This window comes from Musca domestica, unplaced genomic scaffold (assembly GCF_030504385.1).
Source record: "Musca domestica strain aabys unplaced genomic scaffold, Musca_domestica.polishedcontigs.V.1.1 39, whole genome shotgun sequence".
NCBI lineage: Eukaryota > Metazoa > Arthropoda > Insecta > Diptera > Muscidae > Musca > Musca domestica.
Genome location: NW_026712326.1, coordinates 3,112,266 through 3,127,506, shown reverse-complemented (window position 1 = coordinate 3,127,506; position 15,241 = coordinate 3,112,266). Strand labels below are relative to the sequence as shown.

The 15,241-nt window shown below is 36.6% G+C and overlaps 1 protein-coding gene across 1 annotated transcript in view; it reads left to right on the top strand.

Annotated features, from left to right (window-relative positions):
- Positions 1-1,195: 1,195 nt before the first annotated feature.
- Positions 1,196-15,241, top strand: part of LOC101896316 (45 kDa calcium-binding protein-like) — a 53,798-nt gene continuing 39,752 nt past the window's right edge. Inside the window, exon 1 of the mRNA XM_059126531.1 lies at positions 1,196-2,563. Coding sequence (XP_058982514.1) covers positions 1,950-2,563 — 614 coding nt within the window. The 5' untranslated portion in view covers positions 1,196-1,949. The remainder of the gene's footprint in view (positions 2,564-15,241) is intronic.

Genomic DNA, 15,241 nt, shown 5'->3' with positions numbered 1-15,241 from the left:
GCCCCTAATTTTGGGTATTTTGATAAATTTAACGACATTATGCACCGGAGTTGTTTAAAATTTCGTATTTAGAGTTCGTAATGGGAACTACAGTCTAAGCCAGAAAATTGTATATGCCGGTCCTCCTATATATTCGGTATATTGGAAATTCGGAAATTCGCAGGTCCAGGTGAGGATGATGATTTTAGTGATATTATTCACCGGAATTGTCTCAAATTTGGAATTTGAAGTTTGTTATGGATACTACTGCCTAAGACAGAAAATTGCCTGTGCAGGTCCAGGTTTTCGCATAGCTCCCATGTAACGGTACCTTCCGATATTCGGTATTTTGATGATTTTAGTGACATTATTCACTGGAATTGTTTCAAATTTGGTATTAGAAGTTCATAATAGATACTACAGCCTATGACAGAAAATTGTTCGTGAAGGTCCACGTCTTCGTATAACCCCCATATAACGGCACCTCCCTATATTCGGTATTTTGATGAGTTTAGCTAAATTATTCACGAGATTTTTTTTTCTTTAAATTTCGTGTTTGAATGTTGCAATGGCTTATGACTAAAGTTGCATATGTAGGCCCACATCTTCGTATAGACCCCAATATATCGGCTGTATATTTTTAAGATTTTAACAGAATTTTTAAAGTTTTTTTTTTTTTTTTTTTTTTTTTTTTGAACATTTCCAAATTCTTTCCAAATGGTGCAGGGTATTAATAGTTCGGCACGGCCGAACATAGCAATTTATTTACTTGTTCTCACTGAAAAAAAAAATAATTTTGAGTTCAGATTTTATTACAATTTTAGCTCCATTATAGTTTGAATTGTTTTCTCAAGAAAATCTACACAGTCCAGTCTGGTCGAACTTATATTGTTATTGCTTTAAAGTCTAAAATCAGAACCGGATCATCAAATGCGTTTGCAGACCTACAACAAAAGCAGCAACCAGAAAAAAAAACTGAGATAACGTGGATTGTGCTAACAAAAAGAAAAAAAAAATAATAAATAATAAATAAATAAAATCAATAAAAAAATACAACCAAAACTGGACTGAAAAATACTATCAACTATCAAGAAACTGAAAAAGAGAATTCGACCATTCTTTAATATTGAGTATATCTCACATTTCACTTTTTTTTAAATAATTTTTTTTTTTTTTTTTTTGATGTAGATGGACTTCTGATCAACAGAGTAAAAAAAGTGCAAATAATTAAAATAAAAATCATAATAACATGAGTCCATAGACTATTGGAGTTCAACCAAATAAACTCAAACACCAATTCCCCCAAATGATATGACAATAAAATCGATTTTTTTTTTCGTACCCAGAAAAACTTACTTTAAAAATTCACAATTTTTGTCGACTAATTAAAAACATTGCCTTGCCAGAAGTTTGAAAGTTCAAACCATAAAAAATTACTGCCTTTCCTCAAAAAAAAAAAAAAAAACACACACACACTGGGCACAAAAAACGGAACTTGATGGTCATTAAAAGCACACAGGCCATTACAAATTCAACATCGTCATCTTCCCTTTTTTTTGAGCCATTCGCACTCACTTTCACGGCTATTGAAAGAGAACAGCAACCAAAAAATAGCCGACTAATTGACAAACGTCCTTTGCAGTCAGCCAGTCAGTCATCCAAGCAGCTGCACCAACAGCCTACAGCGGCAGCAGCAGCATCCTCGTCATCACCATCATCAGAAATTACAACACTAATTACGAAAATTGCCTGCGTCAAGGGAAACTGAACTGAACTGAACCGAACCACGCCGAACTGCAAAAGTGCCAACCATTTTGGACACCCAACATTACTGACCAGCAAACTTGCCACTGACGCTGCCAGCCACGTGGGTCACGGTGACATTGACCAAACACTCCAACGAACGAACGAACGAACCGGGGGAAACAAAGAAACCAAACCCAAACAAAAGCGAACAAAAAACATTGCCCATGAAATTACTTTCCCTGCTACTTGCCAGCAAACACTCACACACACACTCGCACTCGCACACACACCACAGCAGAGACATGTCCCTTTTAAATAAGTTAAGTAAAAAACTGCGCTGGCTGCGATGGTCAACCGTATTCGCCATTCTCTTTTACATGTTCTTCATCGGCGTGATATTGCATTCGACCACCTACAAATTACAGCATTCCTTGAAAAACAATCAACAGCATCGACAGAGCCAACCACCTGACCAGCAAATGCCAGGACAGCACCACCAACACAGTCTCAGCCACAGCCATCAACGTAATGACGAGGAATTTGCCACCCTCTACGAGGACATGAAGTCGGCGACACATCAGGCAGCCGGGACAGGCATCGGCGGCAGCAGCAGCAGTGTGTTAACGGACACCCTGACAAGAAGTGCTGTGCTGCCAGTGGCACCCATGGAAGCAGCATCACTGGCCTCGTCCTCATTAGCCACCGCCAGCAAACAGGAAAAGAAAAACCCCTCGTCCTCCTCCTCCTCCTCCACATCGTCGGTAGCATCACCGGAAACTGTGATATTGGTGGCAAGTTCCGCTAATGAGAAACATATTTTGGAAAAGGCTTTCAAGAGGTAAGTCAAACGAAAACCGAAAAAAAAAAACTTTTGTTTTTCAGAGAAATGTATTCCAATTGTTTGCATTCCGAAAGTTACTAATTGAACTACATAGCCATTTGACATTCATCGAGTTGTTTGGCCGGAAACTCTGTTGCCGGGATGGTTGAACAACTGAGTTAAAAGGTGTTAATTTCTTGGCCAAATTTTATTTACAACCTGTCAACGCAATTTCGTTGATGTCGGCCGTAGCATTGATTTACATTATTTTTCAACTAAAATTGTTATGCAGCAGATTGTCCTACTTTTTCAGAGGGGGTTTGGGGAGGGGCTACACTGAAAAGAATTGAAAATTACTGACGTCCAAGGGACTAATGCCAATTCATTTTTGAATTGACTGAAATCAATAACCTACAGAGTGAGATTAAAAACTGCAACAAGATCAAACGCCATAATTTTTACATTTTTTTTTTAATTTTATTGAAAGAAAGCAAAAAATGTCGGAAATAGCATCAAATTTTAGAATACGTTTAGATTTGTTCGTATTGATCACCTTTGGCACGAATTATGGCCTTCAAACGGCCAATGAAACTGTCACACGCTGCCCGAATGTTGCTCTGCAGTATTTTGGCCAATTACCGGGGAAGCGCTTGCTTGAGGTGATTGACACTTTGGTATTTTTTAGTGCCAAACTTGCTTTCCAAAATACTCCAGACACAATTGTCTAACGGAATGTCCAAGGCCTGCGGCCAAAATGTTTGCGTGCCCAAGGCTTTACTACACCCTCCAGAATATTTTTGCGATAATATTCGGCATTTATTCTGATGCCACGGTCGATATATACGAGAGGAGAGCGACCATCTGCTGTTATGGCGGCTCACACCATCACCAGTTTCTCATCTCACCCTGTATTGACCTGGGGACAATATTATATTGACCTAGGCTCAATATCCTACTGATATAGGCTCAATATCCTATTGACCTCTGGGCAATATCTTATTGACCTCTGGTCAATATCCTATTGACCTCTGGTAAATATCTTATTGACCGCTGGTCCATATCATATTGACCTCTGGGCAATATCATATTGACCTCTGGTCTCTACCCTATTAACCTCTGGTCAATAACCTATTGACCTCTGGTCATTATCCTCTTGACCTCTGGTCAAAATCCTATTGACCTCAGTCAATAACCTATTGAGCTCCGGACAATATCTTATTGACCTTTGGTCAATATCTATTGACCTCTGGTTTATATCATATTGACCTCTCAATGTTACATTGACCTCTGGTCAATATCCTTTTGACTTCTTTTCAATGTCTTATTGACCTCCGGTCAATATCCTATTGACCTCCGGTCAATATCCTATTGACCTCTGTCGAATACCCATTGATTTTGGGTCAATATCCCATTGACCTCTGGTCAATATCCCATTGACCTCTGGTCAATATCCTATTGACCTCTGGTCAATATCCTATTGTCCTCTGGTCAATGTCCTATTGACCTCTGGTCAATATCCTATTGACCTCTGGTCAATATCCTTTTGACCTCTCAATGTTACATTGACCTCTGGTCAATATCCTTCTGACTTCTTTTCAATGTCTTATTGACCTCCGGTCAATATCCTATTGACCTCTGTCCAATACCCATTGGTCAATATCCTTTTGACTTCTTTTCAATGTCTTATTGACCTATGTCCAATACCCATTGATTTTGGGTCAATATCCCATTGACCTCTGGCCAATATCCCATTGACCTCTGGTCAATATCCTATTGACCTCTGGTCAATATCCTATTGACCTCTGGTCAATATCCTATTGACCTCTGGTCAATATCCTATTGACCTCTGGTCAATATCCTATTGACCTCTGGTCAATATCCTATTGACCTCTGGTCAATATCCTATTGACCTCTGGTCAATATCCTATCGACCTCTGGTCAATATCCTATTAACCTCTGGTCAATATCCTATTGACCTCTGGTCAATATCCTATCGACCTCTGGTCAATATCCTATCGACCTCTGGTCAATATCCTATTGACCTCTGGTCAATATCCTTTTGACCTCTGGTCAATATCCTATTGACCTCTGGTCAATATCCTATTGACCTCTGGTCAATATCCTATTGACCTCTGGTCAATATCCCATTGACCTCTGGTCAATATCCTATTGACCTCTGGTCTCTACCCTATTAACCTCTGGTCAATAACCTATTGACCTCTGGTCATTATCCTCTTGACCTCTGGTCAAAATCCTATTGACCCCAGTCAATAACCTATTGAGCTCTGGACAATATCTTATTGACCTTTGGTCAATATCTATTGACCTCTGGTTTATATCATATTGATCTCTGCTCCATATTGACCTGTGCTCAATATTGACATCTGCTCCATATTGAACTGTGGTCAATATTGACCTCTGGTCAATATACTATTGACCTCTGGTCAATATCATATTGACCTCTGGCCAATATCCTATTGACCTCTGGCCAATATCCTATTGACCTCTGTTTAATGTCATATTGACCTCTGGTCAATATCCTATTGACCTCTGGTCAATATTCTATTGACCTCTAGTCAATATCCTATTGATCTCTGTTCAATATCCTATTGACCTGTGGTTTCTATCATATTAACCTCTATTTAATATTCTATTGACCTCTGGTCAATATCCTTTTGACCTCTCAATGGTACATTGACCTCTGTTCAATATCCTTTTGACTTCTTTTCAATGTCTTATTGACCTCCGGTCAATATCCTATTGACCTCTGTCCAATACCCATTGGTTTTGACTTCTGGTCAATATCCTATTGACCTGTGGTTAATATCATATTAACCTCTACTTGATATTCTATTGACCTCTGGTCAATATCCTTTTGACCTCTCAATGTTACATTGATCTCTGGTCAATATCCTTTTGACTTCTTTTCAATGTCTTATTGACCTCCGGTTAATATCTTATTGACTTCTGTCCAATACCCATTGAATTTGGGTCAATATCCTATTGACCTCTGGTCAATATTTTATTGACCTGGTCTCTATAATGCTATTGACATCTCTCCAAAGTTGTGGATGAATATCATCTGACCTCAGCACTTCTTCTCTTCATTCATTTCTCTTCGTTTCTCTCGGTGCAGTTTTTTTCTGCGAATCCAGAACACATCACTCATATAACAAGCGCTCCATGTCATGTCATTCTACTTTGGGTAATCAAGTATTCCAATCTGACAGTGGATTCGCAATTGTGCTCGATGTAATCCTCAACACCAACATCGGCATGGTGTTGGATGGCTACAAGCTCGTTATCGTTGGCCAGCATCAGTTGCAACAGCAACAGCAACAGACCAAACACCATTACCATTATCATCATCGTCATCATCATCGCCATCGTCACCATTCTCGTTGTCGTGATCTCCATCATCGTTATCTCTGCCACCATCATCATTTTCCAACACCATTACTGGTGGGCCTCTGTGGATGATTGTGTTGCTGTAGCTGTTGGAAAATGTCACTTTGTCAGTCGGTCATTGTGTATTCCATCAATTTGTTAGCGTAGGTTGTGACAATGCATTCATTCGTCCTTTCATTGTTGGCCGGCCATAGTGGGTCATTAACAACTGGCCCAAAAGGACTTCTCTGATACATTGCAATTTATTATATGTTTTCTGCCTCCTCCTGCTCCTCCTTCTCCACTTCTTTAGCGCCTTCTTTTGTGTTCCGGAGCAGAGTAACAATGGTCTCTCTGTTGTATTGTCACCATTGATGAGAGCCATACAATATGTGTCTGTGTGTGTTTATGTGTCACACAATTTCGAAAAGTGAAATTGAAATTAATTATTTTCCATGTCCATTTGCAAAAGTATCTCTTTTTTTTTGTTTAAATGTGTTGACCGACTTTCGCGGGTCAGTCCGTATGTTTGCTGCAAAATGTAATTCCGCAGATGCTACCAATCCACTTATGAATAATTTTTATATGACAAATAAAATAACGATGCCGATGATTTAAGAATTTAATATAAAAATAATTTTGAATTAAAACAAGTTAAAAAGCAGTAAGTTCGGCCGGGCCAAACTTTTAATACCCTCCACCATTTGCAACAAATTTCGAAATTTTCAAAAAAATTAAATCCTTCAAAAATTCTGTTAAAATTTTAAAAATAGCGAATATTGGCGTTATATTGGGGTCTATACATAGGCATTGCTTGTCATAAGCCATTACCATATTAAAATTCAAAACTTGAAATAATGTAGCTAAAATCATCAAAATATCGTATATAGGGAGGTACCTTTATATCAGAGCTATGCGAAAACCTGGACCAACATAGACAATTTTCTGTCACAGGCTGTAGCATCCATTACGAACATCAAATACAACATCTCAAACAATTTCGGCGAGTATTGTACCTAAAATCGTCAAAATGCTGAATATAGGGAAGTACTGATATATGGGGCCTATACGAAGACCTGGACTTGCATAGACAATTTTCTGTCACAGACTGTAGTTCCCATTACGAACTCTAAATACGTAATTTGAAACAATTCCGGTGAAGAATGACGCTAAAATCATTAAAAAAAAACCGAATTTTGGAAGGTACCGTTATATGGGGGCTATACGAAGACCTGGACCTGCACAAACAATTTAATGTCATAAGCTGTAGTAACTTCAAATATCATATTTGAAACAATTCCGGTGCATAATGTCGTTAAAATCATCAAAATACCGAAAATAGGGAGATACAGATATATATTGGTGCTACACGGAGACATGGACCAGCACAGACAATTTTCTGTCCTAGGCTGTAGTATCCATTTCGACCTTCAAATACCAAATTTGAAAGAATTCCGGTGAATAATGTCGCTAAAATCATCAAACTATCGAATATCGGGAGGTACCGTTATATAGGGGCCGTATGAAAACGTGGAGCTACATGGCCCAATTACGAACCAAACCTGCCTACTGGCCAAATAAACACGTGTGCAAAATTTTAGCCTTCTATCTCAATTCGTTCGAAAGATAGGGTGATTACAACAGACAGACAGACGGACATCGATAAATCGACTTAGAACTTAGAATATATATACTTTGTTGGGTCTGACATGAGTATTTCGAGGAGTTACAAACGGAATGAAAAAGGTCATATACCCTCCATACTATGGTGGAGGGTATAAGAAGGGATATTTCATCCTCAGTCTAGGTTACTTTGCGCTGTTATTTTTAAAAACGCCGATACCCGTACCTTCTATTTTTGGCTCTACTTACAAATTCTACTCGGGGTTTATTGCCATTATTTAAAATTAAATTTATTAAAAATTATTATACCCTCCACCATACTATGGAGGGTATATTCATTTTGTCATTCCGTTTGTAACTCTTCGAAATAATAATCTTAATCTTCGAAAAGAAATCTTGATCAGCGTAAAATTCTAAGACGAGCCATGTCCGTCTGTCTGTCTATCTGTCCGTCTGTCTGTTGTAATCACGCTATCTTTCGAACGAATTGAGATAGAAGGCTAAAATTTTGCACACATGTTTATTTTGCCAGTAGACAGGTTAAGTTCGTAAATGGACCATGTAGGTCCACGTTTTCTTATAGCCCCCATATAACGGTACCTCCCTATATTTGGTATTTTGATGATTTAAGCGACATTATTCACCGGAATTGTTTCAAATTTTGATGTTTGAAGTTAGAAATGGATACTACAGCCTAAGAAAGAAAATTGTTTATGCAGGTCCACATATAACGGTACCTCCCAATATTCGGTATTTTAATGATTTTAGCGTCGTTATTCACCGTAGTAGTTTTAAATTACGTATTTAGAGTTCGTAATGGGAACTACAGTCTGTGACAGAAAATTGCTTATGCAGGTCCAGGTCTTCGTATAGGCCCCATATAGTCGGTATTTTGACGATTTTAGGTTCAATACTCATCGAAATTGTTTGAGATGTCGTATTTGAAGTTCGTCGTGGAAGCTACAGCCTGTGACAGAAAATTGTCTATGCAGGTCTAGGTCTTCGTATAGTTTCTATATAACGTTACATCCCTATGTTCGGTATTTTGATGATTTTGGCTACATTATTCACCGTTTATTTCAAGTTTCGAATTTGAATATGGTAATGGCTTGTGACAAACAATGCCTATGTAGGTGCACGTCGTACAGGCTCTAATGTGACGGCTATATTCGATATTTTTAAAATGTTAACAGAATTTTCGCCGAATGTTATCTTTTTTGGAAACTTTCAAATTCGTTCTAAATGATAGAGGGTATTCAAAGTTCGGCCCGGCCGAACTTACTGCTTTTTTACTTGTTTTATTTTATTATGTTTTTTGTTTTGTTTTTTTGAGGAAACACTAAAGAAATTAAAGAATCTGACTTTTTTATTTTTGATCCACATAAAACCAAATCTGTAAGTTAAAAAATTAAATTGCTTCATTTTTTTTTTTTTTTTTTTTTTTGGTATGACCAATTTTCCATAAATTTTAATTAGCTTCACTTTCAGGCCTATCTCTTTCTTCTCTCAAGAGTCCTTTCACATCCAAGCAATTTTATTTTATGTTTTTGTTTTTTTTTTTTTTTTTTTAACAAATTCTTTACAATTTTCAACATATGCACGAGTATAAGGTTAATCTGTGTAACGTCGGTTTTTTTTCTTCTTCAACTCGATTTCAATACAGGTTGCCGGATAATAGCTTCATTTATTTCCATAATTTCCATATATGAAAGAGATTCCATTCATTTTTTCCTCAAGTTTTTTTTTTGCTTTTATTATTTAACAAATACTTATTTATGTTATTAAAAATACTTTCCATCCAGTAGTGACCCTAATGGAAAAAACATATTTACACGTGTTTACATACGACCACTTTTTTGTACTTGAAAAAGAGAGAGAGAAAAAACAAAAAAACAAAAAAACAGAAGAGAGTATGAAAGTTATAAACATGTGTATGAACATAAGTTGCAACATGACAAACAAACTCATTTATAAGTCACACACACACATACATGTATACATACGTACATTTATATTTTCATCACATATTTCATCGTCGTCAACATCCTGTGAAGCTAAGAGCAAATATTTATATATCCATGTGTGTGTTAGTTTATTTATACATAAATCATCATCTATATATATAGCTACACATATATATGTATATTTAAATACTCACATATATGTGTATGTGTGTGTGTGTCTGTGTGTGTGCAGCATATATTGTCAAAATAGGATTAAACAGTTTTCAATGGCATTATTACTCGGATGTCAGATGACTTTGAGCTGCAGCATTGGCATATGCCTGCCGCCTGGATAAACTTTGATTATTTGCCAGAAGAGTGCCGTGGCACTGGGGCAAGTGCATCACCATGAGAATCTGGCATTTGTTACACACACACCCACAGGTGCATATTGCAACATATCACATGTTCTCACACACTTGTATGTGTGGTGTGTTTGTTTGCAGCCATCCATCCATCCATTCGTCGATTCACTCAGCCGATAAGAGACTTTATAATAAACGATTAAATAATAAATTAAATGAAAGCTACAAAAACATATTAAATTTTTATTAAATATTCTCTCTGTGATTTTTCCAAAGCTATTTAAGTGAGAAGTTTATGTAAACATCGACATCGGTTAAAGGCCAGTTAGGTGAGATTCATTTGTTGTTGTTTGTAAAATAAATAAGTGCAGATGATTGTGGTAATTGGATTTTTCATAAAATTATAACAAATTTAAGGTCATGTAAAGGATTTTATAAATTTTAGAAAAATTTAAAATTAATTTTTGATTGGGCGCCACCGAATCTACAGGGTGAGATGAAAACATTGCAACCACCTTTACTAGCCAAAGAGCTCAGCTGAAAATGTGCACCTTCGGTTGGCCACCTGAACTCAGACGCCGGCGACGGCCATGGTGATGATGTGGGCCGCCATCACGACCAATGGTCGCTCTCCGCTCATATTAATTGACCGTGGCATCAGAATAAATGTCGAATATTATCGCGAAAATATTCTGGAGGGCGATTGATGCCTTGTTCACGCAAACATTTTAGCCGTAGACCTTGGATATTAAAACATGACTCAGCAACATCGCACTCAGCACGCGCCGCCACTCAAGAATGGTTACAAAATGAGATTCCTCGTTTCATTTCCAGCGCACAATTGCCAATCCGTTGGACTATTGTGTCTGGAGTATTTTGGAAAGCAAGGTTGGCACAAAAAAATTAAGTGCCGATCACCTCATGCAAGCGCTTCACCGGGAATGGGCCAAAATACCGCTGAGCAACATTCGGGCAGTGTGTGACGGTGTCATTGGCCGTTTGAAGGCCATAATTCGTGCCGAAGGTGACCAATTCGAATAAATCTAAACTTATTTTAAAATTTGAAGCTATTTGCAACATTTTTTGCTTTCATTCAATAAAATTAAAAAAAATAAATAAAAAATATGGCATTTTGGTAAATTATTTGACTTTGTTGCAGTTTTTTTTCTCACCCTGTATGTTGCCTTACACCATCTAATTTCCATGGAAAAATTGTCCGACAAAATATATATATTTTTTATAATTAGAGAAAAACTCAAAAGACTATGGAAGTAGCGCTTAAGTAGAAGAAACGTGTATCAGCGTTTTGAAATCTTACATCGCAAAGTAATCAAAATATAGGGGGAAGGTCCTTCTTACCCTTTCTATCACACAGCAATTACAAAAACAAACTCTAAGTCAAATCCGTCCAGTCATCCTCAATTTTACACCATATGGCCAAATAGCCATATGGCTAGAGAGGGTATATATACGGCCAAAACGTGAACAAAATTCGTATTAGGACATTTCTCCGTCTGTCTGGCAGGCTGCATGCCTCGCCCAATAACTCTAGAAGGGAGTATCCGATTTGGTCCAAACGTGGTACATCGTAATACTATTATCAAACTTAGATCGAACTCGAAGATGGGCAATATCGCCACTTCTTCTGGCACCTCTCCCACAAAAGGTCGAAATTTAAAAAAAAAAATATTTTACTCCATAGAAAAAGAAACGATAATCCGATTTCGCTTCAACTTTGCCTAATATTTGCACCAGTGCTAGGTCAGATGCGAAAATGGACAATATCGGTCCACTCCATCAAGTACCTCTCCCACAAAGAGCCAAAATGTTAAATAATTCTAATATATAAGAGTTCGATTGCCTTCAAATTACACAAATTAGAATATTTTTATTAACCCAAGGTCTGGTGTGAAGATGGTACCTCCCCCAAAAAGGGTCAACGTTTTGAATAATCAAAACGATTATAAAAAACAAACTAAGCATCCGGTTCTCTTCATATTCCACACATCCCATCCCCAAGATCTGCTGTGAAGATCGGATATATAGGTTCACTCCTTCCAGCACCTCCACCACAAAGGGTAAACATTTTGAATATCCACGAAGCTCATAAGACGGGAAATTAATATTCGATTTCATTCAGACTTGGCACATCTCAATATTTTCATCAACACAAGATCTGGTATAAAGATGTTAGAGATCAAACAATTTCTTCCCCCACAAAGGGTCAACGTTTTGCATAAACAAACCGATTATAAAATTATTATTTGGTGAGAATTTTCCAGAAAAAAAGTTATTCGTGATGGAATTCAAGTGTGATCTCTCTATATATTTGCCTCGAAAACCACAAGAGGCTATAGTTAGGGCACTCCAGCATTTAATTGTGATAAATCTTTTGTGTCTCGTACCATCGCTCGTTACCGTGATACTTGTAGCGTAGCCCGACGTCAATGAAGTGGACGTGAACGGATGAAAACAGCAACATCAGCAGAAATGGTTCGAAAAGTAAAGAAGCGACTTGATCGAAATCCGCGTCGCAGTGGCCGAAAAATGGCTCGTGAGCTGAACATACCGCAATATTCCATTCGGCAAATAAGTGCAAGAACTTATACCGCAACAGAAAGAAAATAGACTCTAAAGAGCTAAGGAGTTGCTTCGCTTGGCCGAAACTGGTGAACTGCGGAATTTGAAAATGTGTACCTTCGGTTGGCCACCTGAACTCAAGCGCCGACCATGGTGAAGGTGTGGACCGCCGTAATAGCCTATGGTTGCTCTCCGCTCATCTTAATCGAATAATCAGAATAAATTTCGAATAGTATAGCGAAAATATTCTGGAGGGTTTATTAAAGCATTGGGCACGCAAACATTTTGGCCGCAGACCTTGGACATTTCCAACAGGACTCAGCACCATCGCACTCAGTACGCGCCACCCAAGAATGGTTACAAAATGGAGTTCCTCGCTTCATTTCCAGCGCACAATGGCCACCAAAATCCGCGGATACCAATCCGTTGTACAATTGTGCCTGGAGTATTTTGGAAAGCACTTGGTTGGCACTAAAAAATACAAAAGTGTCGATCACCTCAAGCAAGCGCTTCACCGGGAATGGATCAAAATACCACAGAGCAACATTCAGGCAGCGCATACGGTTTAATTGGCCATTTGAATGCCATAATTCGTGCCAAAGGTGACCAATTCGAATAAATCTAAACTTATTCTAAAATTTGATGCGATTTCCGATATTTTTTGCTTTAATTCAATAAAATTTAAAAATAAAAAATGTAAAAATTATGGCGTTTGACTTTGTTGCAGTTTTTTTATCTCATCCTGTATATCTTAAAATACGGTTTCCAAGGAAAGGTTTTCCTGTAATTATGGATGAAAATGTAATTTTGTCGCACAATATTATTTATGCGGTAATTATTTCCCAGGTTTGTGATTTTCCATTTTTAAATTTTCCAAATGTTTGCACTTTTTCATGTATTTGATGTCGGTACTTTTCTTTTTCTTGAAAAGGTGGAAGTCAAACAGACTCACTTTTATAGTTTTTTCCTAAAAGGCTGCAATATTTTTTCTCTCTTGTAGCTCCCATGCGATTTCAATTACACTGTCATAATAATATTGTTCATGATATGTTAGCAGCCACCAAAAAACCATACTGGCCTCTGATGAAGAGATTATTTTTTTTTTGCTAAACATTTTTTAAATCGACATGACATCAAAAAACCCGAATCGATTAAAGTCTTTTCATTTAAAGTCATTTATTATAAAAATTTTGTTAACAATTCTGCAAACAAACAATACACACTTACATACATACATACATACATACATACATACATACATACATACATACATACATACATGTCTTTTTTTCTGCTGTCTACAAATGCTTGAACAAGAATTTTTACATAATTTTTAACACAGATTGCCACTTTTTGTTGTTGTTGCCATTAAAACAACATCAATTAAAGTTTAAACATCGACAAATAAAATCCATGGCAGATTGTTTGGAAATATTCGATTAGGGTCAGTGGAATTTAAAGAGTGTTCTTTTGGCCAATTTTCAATATTCCCACAATTTATGGCATCACTTAAACAAACATCACAACAACAACAACTAAGCCTACATGAAAATAAAACGTTAAATATTTGTTTTACTTTTTGTTGCTAGTTTTTGTCTTGGCAATAAAACAAATTCGAATTATTCCAAAGAATTTGTTGTTGTTATTCTTCAATAGTCTTGGAATTTCTTGGAATCGATTTTGGTATTCAATAACGAAATCCTTTTGAGATGTTTTATATGACAACAAAAAAAAACTATTTGTATGTGTGTGTGTATATAGATACATACGTATATATGTGTGAATGGATATTAAAAAAATGCTGTTGTATAAAATTTATTGAAAAGACCTGAAGTGAAGGCATTGCATTTTTTCAATTATGCCACAGGCGACAGAAAGTAATTCTTTTTTTTTTACTCAATATAAATTGGTCTAATAGTTTTCCTGAAGCTATTCGGAATTTTTAATCGAGGATTTATTAAGAATATCTATTTTTTAATTATTTTTAAAAGAAGTCTCTGTAGTATTTTTATTAAGGAGTCACAAAAATATATTTTTAAGATCCAAAATAGTCCCAGCCTTGTTCAAAGAGGATTTTGAGAATATTTTTCTACAGACCAGGAAAGTCCTATATTTTCTAAAGAAGATTTTTTAAACAGTCAAACATTTAATAAAAATATTTTGTCTGAAGGAATATTAAGGATTAAATGTACCAAATATTTGATAGGACTTTTTTGAAGGAATGTCAGAACTATAATAATCGACGATTGGATCATGGCTATTTAAAGAATACTTGTCACGAACCAAAATAGTCCTAGAATTCTCAAGGATTTTTTATTTATTTATTTATTTATTTATTTTTTTTTTTTTTTTTTTTTTTTTTTTTGATAGGCCCAACAGAGAACCAATTGTTGAAAACCAAAGTTGAGAATGTTTTTTTATTCACGGACCAGCACAGTCCTTTGTGCATTTGTTTGTAAAATGGAAAAGGAAGCGAGATAGACCCATAGTTACTTTTGAAAATCACTTTTTGAGTCAATTTATGCATGTCAGTCCGTCCGGCCATGTATTATTGTGAACACAATACAGGTCGCATATATTATCCAATTGAGATGAAATTTTGCAAACAATATTGTTTGGCCCAAGGACGAACCCTATTGAAATTGGTGAGAATCGATTCAAATTTAGATATAGCTCCCATCTATATTCAAGTGATGCCAGGTTAACTATGCACCAAATGGCAAATTTTTGTTAAGATCGGTTCAGATTTGGATATAGCTCCATATATCTTCAACCGATGTTGGGTTAATTGTGCACCA